This window comes from Monodon monoceros, unplaced genomic scaffold, assembly GCF_005190385.1.
Source record: "Monodon monoceros isolate NGI ecotype Baffin Bay Population unplaced genomic scaffold, NGI_Narwhal_1 Super_Scaffold_19, whole genome shotgun sequence".
NCBI classification, from domain to species: Eukaryota; Metazoa; Chordata; class Mammalia; order Artiodactyla; family Monodontidae; genus Monodon; species Monodon monoceros.
In genome coordinates, this window is record NW_021703775.1 from 4,506,365 (window position 1) to 4,518,394 (window position 12,030).

General features: G+C 39.8%; 1 protein-coding gene across 4 annotated transcripts in view; it reads right to left on the bottom strand.

Moving 5' to 3' along the window:
* IL1RL2 (interleukin 1 receptor like 2) overlaps positions 1 to 12,030 on the bottom strand; it is a 50,392-nt gene that overhangs the window by 14,806 nt on the left and 23,556 nt on the right. For all 4 annotated transcript variants that reach the window (XR_003794994.1, XM_029232636.1, XM_029232637.1 and 1 more), the window contains exons 7-8: positions 1,941 to 2,070; positions 1,030 to 1,166 (exon numbers count right to left, since the gene is read on the bottom strand). Coding sequence is in view for 3 of the 4 variants with exons in the window: in XM_029232636.1 (XP_029088469.1) it covers positions 1,030 to 1,166; positions 1,941 to 2,070 (267 nt within the window). In the remaining variant the exon portion in view is untranslated. The remainder of the gene's footprint in view (positions 1 to 1,029; positions 1,167 to 1,940; positions 2,071 to 12,030) is intronic.

Genomic DNA, 12,030 nt, shown 5'->3' on the forward strand with positions numbered 1-12,030 from the left:
CAGTAGAATGGATACACTGTAACCTAGTTATTCAATGGAACAGGATTCAGCACTGAAAATGAATGAACTTCTGCTACACGCTACATCACCATTGCCTCAGTGAACCCCATAAACCTAAGAAGAGAAGCAACACATCAAAGAAAACCTACTATGTAACTCTCTTTATAGAAAGTTCAAAATCTGTCCAGTAAGCAGTTGGAAATGCAGAGGTGCCACATGGGAAGGGAAAATGTCATTGGAGATGTGGAATTCGTTTTCACACACACAGGGATGACAGTTGAAACCATGAGGAAAAGGGATAGTATCAGAGAGGAGTGTATAGAAAGAGTGGCTCTGAGGATAGAATCTCAAGAATCACCCAGATGTGCCATAGAGGGAGATGGGATGCACATGACTGATTGGGGGAAAGTGATCCCAAATGACTTTCTATGACCTTTCCCGATACATTTAAGAATTGAAAGTTTTTCTCGAGATTATGATTTCATCCTTCACTATTTACTCTCTGGTTCCATCACCTCCAATGGATAATCAACACACTCTGTACAGTGTTAAGTGCACAATCTGTGTACGCACATGGAATTGGAAGCCTTCCTGCTCCAATATCAGAATTCAGCCTCTACAGATAATTTTACAAAGTTACATGATAAAAATATACATTAGCACTTTGTTTTTACATCACATGGTTTATAATAAACAACCTAAAAGCTGAAAATCACAAGTACATGATTATAAAAGTTGAGCAAGCAGGTTTAATAAAGGAATACTTCTGTTTTCTAGAGGTCTGATGCCTAAAGTCTCAATGCGTATTAATAGGGAGCTTTCTAATGACACTGTAGTGAAGCCACAGCCTGACTCCAAGAACATGATCAGACAGGGTATCAGCTTTTATCTAGATTTCATATTGAGTTTCCCTATTTAATACCACTCTGCTGCCTCACACCAAACATTTAAAGTCACTCCTCTTTCATTTGTGTTTCCTCGCCATCACCTGTAACACTCTGAGCAGAATGCATCCCACTAGGGTATTACCTGGGAGTTTTAGTATAACGTAAGCTGCAGACACTCCAGCATGGCATGTGAAAGGGTGGCCATAATCTTCCATTTTCACTTCTAAGAAGGTTATGTTCATCGTGTAAAACATGTGTCCTTGAGAAACAGTGTAGTTTCTATGAAAGAAGAACCAGTCATTAATATGTACATGAGTTGTATTTAACCAACATATTTTATAACCTTTTGTCTGGAGAATAAAGTTCTTTCCTGGAGAACGCTTGGGGCCATCATTGCACCCTAAATATACCCTGCTGGCTCAATGAGGTGATGGATTGTGTAGCACCAAATTTGCATTTTCTTCTGGACGGCGATGCAGAAGTGTAGTCCTTTTAATTAGAGACACCATCCTCAGCCCAAAGGCGCCTTCCCCTATCCCTCTCCACTCATCCTAACCTACCTCCACTGCAAAGCCCAACACAAGTTCTTCTGCCTTTTGGCTTCATCAGTCTCGTTTCATACCACTCCACTTAAACCACCATAAATTGGGTTTACGCCACTCCGTTAGCTAACGATCATGCATCGTCTCTCCCAAGAATCCCTGTGTTGTGGCCATTTTGCTATTTAAGCCTTGAAGGCCCAGGGCCTTCCTAAATAGGGATGAGACTCATTGAAAGGAGTAGCGGAGAGAAACCGATCTTGCTGCTTGAAGCCTTACTTTGTTGTTTTGCCTCCTCTCTCTATGATCCAAGCAGGATTAATAACATGAGCATCTTCTCTGAACCAGAGGCTTGACCCCACAGTACTGAAAAGGGCTTTGAAAGCTACAACCAAAAGGAGTGAGGGGAGAGACAGTGAAAGCCACCTCAAATAAAGCAGTACCAGCACCAAAATCATTTAGATGGAGAAATTCTTGCTAGGTTTTAGGGAAGCCAGAAAAGCAAAACACCTACTCGATTCCTTCTTGAATTCGTTTAGATTCCCTGTAGTAAACGTCGACCAATGTATTATTGACCCTCCAGCAGCGCGGGTTTGTGTTACCCCATGTGTCTGTTATATTGCAGTCCACGATGAGGGTGGAGCCTGTGCAAGCAAATTCATAAACACACAATGAAAACGCTACCAAAGTGACCTGCTTAACAAAGGCACCTTTCTTCTGAGCCTTGAATATATTTCAATTACCAAAAATGTCCCCCTGAGGTCAATGTTCATCTACTGTACATTATTCTCTCCCTGGATGGAGATGACAAGGACACATGATCTTCCAGGATGCCTATTGTACAGAGACAGGAATAAGCTGTCACACGTCACCAGCTTGAGACCAATTTCCCCACAATATCAGGGGCACACATACTGCTTCTACTCTCAGTAAACTTAGCAAAGTTTACAAAGTATTTCACACACGTATTCTCATTCAGTCTTCTTATCTTTCAGACACTCCTACAAGGCAGAAAAGGGGCAGAGCTATTAGCCCCATCTTATAGATGAGAACACTGAGGTTCAGACAGATCAAGTGCTTTGCCCAAGGTCACACCTTAGAGGAAGGAACGAGATGTGACTCTGGTTTCCTAATTCCGAATCCAGTGATATTTCTACTTTAGCATTTGTGACCCCTACCCTTTCCCTCTTCTCTTTATCCTGCCTCCACACGCATTCAAAAATCATATTAAATAAATTTACATTTCATCTTATTTTGCCCCCAAAGCCTAATAAATTCGATCTATTTACTACAAGTAAAAAAATTACTGTACTTCTAACAGTCTACTTTAAGCTTCTTTACTCTAGGTGGTATTTTTTTTTAATTTGTAAAATATAACACAGTTATGGTAAAAAGTATAGAGTATAAGTGTAGAGTTACTGAATTATTAAAAATCAAATATCCATATCACCTTCACCTCATCAAGAAAATACTATATTGCCAAAACGCCAGAAGCCGCTCACTTGCTGTCCTTATTTTATATTTTATCACTTCCTACTCATGCCTGAACCCTGGCATCCAATGATCGATGTTTAGTTGGTGATGCTCACCCATGCTGTTGCATGACACCCATGCTGTCACCATAGTCCATACAGACAATGGACCATACTAGTTTTTTTTTTTTTTCATCTTTATTGGAGTATAATTGCTTTACACTGTTCTGTTAGTTTCTGCTGCATAACAAAGTGAATCAGCTATATGTATACATATAAACCCATATCCCCTCCCTCTTGCGTCTCCCTCCCTCCCACCCTCCCTAACCCACCCCTCTAGGTGGTCACAAAGCACCAAGCTGATCTCCCTGTGCTATGCGGCTGCTTGCCACCAGCTATCTAGTTTACATTTTGTAGTTTATATATGTCCATGCCACTCTCACCTCTTCCCAGCTAACCCTTCCCCCTCCCTGTGTCCTCAAGTCCATTCTCTATGTCGGCATCTTTATTCCTGTCCTGTCCCTAGGTTCATCAGAACCGTTTTTGTTTTGGATTCCATATATATGTGTTAGCACACCGTATTTGTTTTTCTTTATCTGACTTACTTCACTCTGTATGACAGACTCTAGATCCATCTACCTCACTACAAAAAACTCAATTCCATTCCTTTTTATGCCTGAGTAATATTTCATTGTATATATGTGCCACATCTTCTTTATCCATTCATCTGTCGATGGACACTTAGGTGGCTTCCATGTCCTGGCTATTGTAAATGCAGCGAAACTTTGGTGCATGTATCTTTTTGAATTATGGTTTTCTCAGGGTGTATGCCCAGTAGTGGGATTGCTGGATCATATGGTAATTCTATTTTTAGTTTTCTAAGGAACCTCCATACTGTTCTCCATAGTGGCTGTATCAATTTACATTCCCACCAACAGTGCAGGAGGTTTCCCTTTTCTCCACACCCTCTCCAGCATTTATTGTTTGTAAAATTTTTGTTGATGGCCATTCTGACCGGTGTGAGGTGATACCTCATTGTGGTTTGATTTGCCTTTCTCTAATGATTAGTGATGTTGAGCATCCTTTCATGTGATTGTTGACAATCTGCATATCTTCTTTGGAGAAATGTCTGTTTAGGTCTTCTGTCCATTTTTGTATTGGGTTGTTTGATTTTTTGATATTGAGCTGCATGAGCTCCTTGTATATTTTGGAGATGAATCCTTTGTCAATTGCTTTGTTTGCAAATATTTTCTCCCATTTTGAGGGTTGTCATTTCATCTTGTTTATGGTTCCCTTTGCTGTGCAAACCTTTTAAGTTTCATTAGGTCCCATTTATTATTATTATTTTTTTTAATCTCCATTACTCTAGGGGGAAGGTCAAAAAGGATCTTGCTGTGATTTACATCATAGAATGTTCTGCCCATGTTTTCCTCTAAGAGTTTGATAGTGTCTGGTCTTACATTTAGGTCTTTAATCCATTTTGAGTTTATTTTTGTGTATGGTGTTAGGAAGTATTCTAATTTCATTCTTTTACATGTAGCCATCCAGTTTTCCCAGCACCACTTACTGAAGAGGCTGTATTTTCTCCATTGTATACTCTTCCCTCCTTTGACAAAGATAAGGTAACCATATGTGTGTGGGTTTATCTCTAGGCATTCTATCTTGTACCATTGATCTATATTTCTATTTTTGTGTCAGTACCATACTGTCTTGATTACTGTAGCTTTGTAGTATAGTCTGAAGTCAGGGAGCCTGATTCCTCCCACTCCGTTTTTCTTTCTCAAGATCGCTTTGGCTATTTGGGGTCTCTTTGTTTTCATACAAACTGTGAAAAAAATTTTTTTCTAGTTCCGTGAAAAATGCCATTGGTAGTTCGAGAGGGATTACACTAAATCTGTAGATTGCTTAGGGTAATACAGTCATTTTCCAAATATTAATTCTTCCAATCCAAGAACACGGTATATCTCTCTATCTGTTTGTATTGTCTTTAATTTTTTTCATCAGTGTTTTAGTTTTCTGCATACAGACCTTTTGTCTCCTTAGGTAGGTTTATTCCTGGGTATTTTATGTTTTTGGTTGAAGTGGTGATTAGGAGTGTTTCCTTAATTTCTCTTTAAGATTTTTCATTTTTAGTGTATAGGAATGCAAGAGATTTCTGTGCATTAATTTTGTATCCTGCAAATTTACCAAATTCATTGATTAGCTCTAGTAGTTTTCTGGTAGCATCTTTAGGATTCTCTATGTATAGTATCATGTCCTCTGCAAACAGTGACAGTTTTAATTCTTCTTTTCCAATCTGTATTCCTTTTATTTCTTTTTCTTCTCTGATTGCTGTGGCTAAAACTTCCAAAACTATGTTGAATAATAGTGGTGAGAGTGGACATCCTTGTCTCGTTCCTGATCTTGGAGGAAATGGTTTCAGTTTTTCACCATTGAGAACAATGTTGGCTGTGGGTTTGTCATATATGGCCTTTATTATGTTGAGGGAGGTTCCCTCTATGTCCACTTTCTGGAGAGTTTTTATCATAAATGGGTGTTGAATTTTGTCATAAGCTTTTTCTGCAGCTGTTGAGATTATTACATGGTTTTTATCCTTCAATTTGTTAATATGGTGTATCACATTGATTGATTTGCATATATTGCAAATCCTTGCATTTCTGGGATAAACCACACTTGGCCATGGTGTATGATCCTTTTAATGTGCTGTTGGATTCTGTTTGCTTGTATTTTATTGAGGATTTTTGCATCTATGTTCATCAGTGATATTGGCCTGTAGTTTTCTTTTTTGTGACATCTTTGTCTGGTTTTGTTATCAGTGTGATGGTGGCCTCGTAGAATGAGTTTGGGAGTGTTTCTTCCTCTGCAATTTTTTGGAAGAGTTTGAGAAGAATGGGTGTTAGCTCTTCTCTAAATGTTTGATAGAATTCACCTGTGAAGCCATCTGGTCCTGGGTTTTGTTTGTTGGAAGATTTTTAATCACAGTTTCAATTTCAGTGCTTGTGATTGGTCTGTTCATTTTTTCTATTTCTTCCTGGTTCAGTCTTGGAATGTTATACTTTTCTAAGAATTTGTCCATTTCTTCCAGGTTGTCCCTTTTATTAACATATAGTTGCTTATAGTAGTCTCTCATGATCCTTTGTATTTCTTCAGTGTCAGATGTTACTTTTTTTTCATTTCTAATGCTATTGATTTCAATCTTCTCCCTTTTTTCTTGATGGGTCTGGGTAATGGTTTATCAATTTTGTTTATATTCTCAAAGAACCAGCTTTTAGTTTTATTGATGTTTGTTATTTTTTTCTTCATTTCTTTTCGTTTATTTCTGATCTGATCTTTATGATTTCTTTCATTCTGCTAACGTTGGGGTTTTTTTGTTCTTCTTTCTCTAATTGCTTTAGGTGTAAGGTTAGGTTGTTTATTTGAGATCTTTTCTTGTTTCTTGAGGTAGGATTGTATTGCTATAAACTTCCCTCTTAGAACTGCTTTTGCTGCATCCCATAGGTTTTCTGTCATCGTGTTTTCACTGTCATTTTTTTCTAGGTATTTTTTGATGTCCTCTTTGATTTCTTCAGTGATCTCTTAGTTATTTAGTAGTGTCTTGTTTAGCCTCCATGTGTTTGTATTTTTTACAGTTTTTTTACTGTAATTGATATCTAGTCTCGTAGCATTGTGGTCGGAAAAGATACTTAATAGTATTTCAATTTTCTTAAGTTTACCAAGGCTTGATTTGGGACCCAAGATATGATCTATCCTGACGAATGTGCCATGAGCAATTGAGAAGAAAGTGTATTCTGTTGTTTTTGGATGGAAGGTCCTATAAATATCAATTAAGTCCATCTGGTCTAATGTGCATTAAAGTTGTGTTTCTTTATTTATTTTCATTTTGGATGATCTGTCCATTGGTGTAAGTGGGGTGTTAAAGTCCCCTACTATTATTATGTTACTGTCGACTTCCCCTTTTATGTCTGTTAGCATTTGTCTTATGTATTGAGGTGCTCCTATGTTGGGTGCATAAATATTTACAATTGTTATATATTTTTCTTGGATTGATCCCTTGATCATTATGTAATGTCCTTCTTTGTCTCTTGTAATAGTCTTTATTTTAAAGTCTATTTTTTCTTATATGAGTATTGCTACTTCATCTTTCTCTTGATTTCCATTTGCATGGAATACCTTTTTCCATCCCCTCACTTTCAGTCTGTATGTGTCCCTAGGCCTGAAGTTGGTCTCTTGTAGACGGCATATATAAGGGTCTTGTTTTTGTATCCATGCAGATAGTCTGTGTCTTTTGGTTGGAGCATATAAGCCATTTACATTTAAGGTAATTATTTATATGTATTTTCCTATGACGATTTTCTTAATTGTTTTGGGTTTCTTTTTGTAGGTCTTTTCCTTCTCTGTGTTTCCCTCCTAGAGAAGTTCCTTTACCATTTGTTGTAAAGCTGGTTTGGTGGTGCTGAATTCTCTTAACTTTTGCTTGTCTGTAAAGGTTTTAATTTCTCCATTGAATCTGAATGAGATCCTTGCTGGGTAATCTTGGTTGTAGATTTTCCCCTTTTATCACTTTAAATGTGTCCTGCCACCCCCTTCTGGCTTGCAGAGTCCTGCTGAAAGATCAGCTATTAACCTTATGGGGATTCCCTTGTATGTTATTTGTTGCTTTTCCCTTGCTGCTTTTAATATTTTTTCTTTGTATATAATTTTTGATAGTTTGATTAATATGTGTCTTGGCATGTTTCTCCTTGGGTTTATCCTGTATGGGACTCTCTGTGCTTCCTGGACTTGATTGACTATTTCTTTCCCATATTAGGGAAGTTTTCAATAATCTCTTCAAATATTTTCTCAGACCCTTTCTTTTTCTCTTCTTCTGGGACCCTTATAATTCGAATGTTGGTGTGTTTAATGTTGGCTCAGAGGTCTCTGAGACTGTCCTCAATTCTTTTTTCTTTATTCAGCTCTGCAGAAGTTATTTCCACTATTCTGTCTTCCAGGTCACTTATCCGTTCTTTTGCCTTAGTTATTCTTCTATTGATTCTTTCTATTTTTAATTTCATTTATTTTGTTGTTCATCATTACTTGTTTGCTCTTTAGTTCTTCTGATTCCTTGTTAAACATTTCTTGTATGTTCTCCATTCTATTTCTGAGATTTTGGATCATCTTTACTATCATTACTCTGAATTCTTTTTCCAGTAGACTGTTTATTTCCTCTTCATATATTTGGTCATATATTTGGGTTTTTACCTTGCTCCTTCATCTGCTGCATATTTCTCTGTCTTCTCACTTTGCTTAACTTACTGTGTTTGGGGTCTCCTTTTCACAGCCTGCAGGTTCGTAGCTCCTCTTTTTTCTGGTGGGTTAGGTTGGTTCAGTGGCTTGTGTAGGCTTCCTTGTGGGGGGGATTGGTGTCTGTGTTCTAGTGGGTGGGCTGAATCTTCTCTTTCTGGTGGGCAGGGCCGTGTCCAGTGGTGTGTTTTGGGTGGTCTGTGAATTTAGTATGACTTTCGGCAGCCTGTCTGCTAATGGGTGGGGTTATGTTCCTGTCTTGCTAGTTGTTTGGCATGGGACGTCCAGCACTGGGGCTTGCTGGCCATTGGATGGAGCTTGGTTTTAGTGTTGAGACAGATCTCTGGGAGAGCTCTCACCAATTAATATTACATGGGGCCGGGTGGTCTCTGGTTGTCCAACATCCTGGACACGGCTCTCCCACCTTGGAGGTCCAGGCCCAACACCCAGCCGGAGCACCAAGACCCTGCTAGCCGCACAGCACAGAATAAAAGGATGGTTAAAAAAAAAAAAAAAAAAGAACAGACAGAACCCCAAAACAAATGATAAAAGCAAAACTAAACAGGCAAAATCACAGAAACATACATACACACACACACACACACACACACACACACACACACACTCACAAAAAGAAAAAAAAAAAAACCCAAACAGACAGAACCCCAAGACAAACAGTAAGAGCAAAACTAAACAGACAAAATCACACAAAGAAACATACACACAGACACTCAGAAAAAGAGAAAAAAAAAAAAGGAAGAGGGCAACCAAACCAATAAACAAACCCACAGATGAAAACAAACACTAAAAACTAAACTAAGGTAAACATAAAACCAAAAACAAATCAAATGCAGAAAGCAAACCCTGAGTCCACAGTTGCCCCCAATGTCCCCCGCCTCAATTTTGGAAACACTCGTTGTCTATTCAGGTGTTCCACACATGCAGGGTTTACCAAACTGATTGTGGGGATTTAGTCCACTGCTTCTGAGGCTGCACAGTGAGATTTCCTTTCTCTTCTTTGTTCACACAGCTCCTGGGGTTCAGCTTTGGTTTTGGCCCCGCCTCTGCGTGTAAGTCACCTTCAGGCATCTGTTCCCGCCAAGACAGGACGGGGTTAAAGCAGTGGCTGATTAGGGCTCTCTTGCTCACTCAGGCCCGGGAGAGGGTGGCGTATGGTAGTCACAAATGGGATGCTGGGAGTGCCTGCAGTGGCAGAGGGCAGTGTGATGTTGCAACAGCCTGAGGTGTGCCGTGTGTTCTCCTGGGGAAGTTGACCCTGGATCACAGGAGCCTGGCAGTGGTGTGCTGCATAGGCTCCTTTGAGGGTGTGGGTAGTGACCTGTGCTTGCACACGGGACTCTTGATGGCAGTGGTGGCAGAGGTAGCAGTCTGTGCCCGCCTCTGACATCCAAGATGATAGCTGTGGCTCGTGCTCATCTCTGGAGCTCCCTTAGGCAGTGCTTTGCTGTCTGCAGGCTCACGGAGTAGGAAGCCCTTCTCCTCATGCACCCTGAAACAATGGTCTCTTGCCTCTCCGGCAGGTCCACACTTTTTCCCGGGCTCCCTCCCGGCTAGCCGTGGTGCACTAACCTCCTGCAGGCTGTGTTCACGCCACCAACCCCAGTCCTCTCTCTGCGCTCCAACCAAAGCCTGAGCCTCAGGTCCCAGCCCCCACCTGCCCCAGGCGGGTGAGCAGACAAGCCTCTCGTGCTGGTGAGTGCTGGTCAGCACCAATCCTCTGTGCGGGAATCTCTCCACTTTGCCCTCCGCACCCCTGTTGCTGTGCTCTCCTCTGTGGCTCCAAAGCTCCCCATCCCATCCCTGCCAGTGAGGGGGCTTCCTAGTGTGTGGAAACTTTTCCTCCCTCACAGCTCCCTCCCAGACGTGCAGGTCCCATCCCTATTTTTTGTCTCTTTTTTTTTTTTTTCTTTTGCCCTACCCATGTACGTGGGGATTTTCTTGCCTTTTCGGAAGTCTGAGGTCTTCTGCCAGCGTTCAGTAGGTGTTCTGTAGGAGTTGTTCCACACATAGATGTATTTTTGATGTGTTTGTGGGGAGGAAGGTGATCTCCACATCTCACGCCGCCACGATCTTGAAGGTCTCCAACTTACTAGTTCTTATTCATTTCTCTTACTGTTGCTATATACGCACTGGCATGGTTTCTATTATTTACCGCCTATGGCCTATTTGAACTCTCTTCTCTTCTGCATGTCTCCCAGGTCACATGTGTATATATACCTCATGTATACACACCCGTGTACATGATGAGTATAGAGAATTATCTACCAGTAAAATTGGGAGATCATAGATTATGCCTAGCTCCAACTTGAAATGACATGCCAAGCTGTTTTCTAATAGTTGTACCACCTGACACTTCCACCAGCAGTGTGAGAGTTCCTGTTACTGCACAGACTCCATGATGCCTGGGATTGTCAGTCTATTTATTTTAGCCATCTTTATGTATGTGTCCTGATATCACCTAGCGAATTTAAGTTACATCTCCCTAGATTGCACCTGATCGAGCACCTTTTTAACCTTTTTATTGGCTGTGTTGATATCCTCTACTTGAGCTGTCTGTCCAAGTGGTTGTCTGTCCTCCTACCAGGTGGCCTTCTTCTCATTATTTCGGAGGAGCTTTGGCTAGATCCTGCATACAAGACCTTTGCTCACTTATTTCAAGTATCTTTTTCTACTCTGTGGCTTGTCTTTCCACTCTCTGAATAAACAGAAGTTCTTATTTCTAATGTAGCCTCATTTACCAATTTTTTCCTTCAATACTAGTAATTTGTATGTTCTTCATTTTTTAAATCTTTCCTTACCCCAAATCATAAAGGTATTTTTCTAGAAATGTGTGGTTTTGACTTTCATGTTTAGGTCTACAATTCACTTGAAATTATTTTTATAAAAGGCATGAGAAAGGGGGAAAGTGTTGTTTTATTCTATATTACATCTAATTGTCTAGGAACATTTATTGAGAAGACTGCACTTTCCCTATTCCTCTGTAGTGTCATCTTTGTCAAAACCAAGTGCTTTGCATGCATGGATCTATTTCTGGGCCTTCAATTCTGTTCTATTGTCGATCCTCATACCAGGACTAGAGTGTCTAAATTACCACAGCTTTTTAGCAAATCTTGAAATCTGGTGTCACTCATCCTCCCATTCAGTTCTTCTTCATTGAAAGTGTCTTAACTATTATTCAGCCTTTGAGTTTTCATACCAATGTTATAATCAATATATCAAATTCTACAAAAAACAAAATCTGTTAAGATTTTGACTGTCTTCTTCCTCAAAACAAAGAAAAAGTGTTCAATAATTCAGTCTTGACTGTGTTGTTTCTATAGGTTTTTAAAAATAGATTTTTAAAAATCAGATTAAGGACATTCCCTTCTATTCTTAATAAAAGAGTTGGTTTTTTTTTAAATAATGAATTCCTAGTTCAAGTTTTCTAAATGACTTTTCTGTATCTATAAGGTAAGTGTATTATTTTTCTCCTTTAGTTTGTTTATGCAAAATAAAAGAGTGAATTATCTAATACGAAACAACTTCGTATTGCTCCGTATAACCCCAATTTAGTCCTTTATGTATGTTGTTAAAATAAATTTGCTTTACATTTTTCATCTGTGTTTATGAATGAGAGTTGGCCGTAGTGCAGTGGTTGAGAATCCACCTGCCAATGCAGGGGACACAGGTTCAATCCCTGGTCCAGGAAGATCCCACATGCCACAGAGAAATTAAGCCCATGCACCACAACTAAGCCTGCGTACTACAGCCCATAAGCCACAACTACTGAGCCTGTGCGCTACAGCTACTGAACCCTGCATGCCTAGAGCTCGTGCTCCACAACTAGAGAAG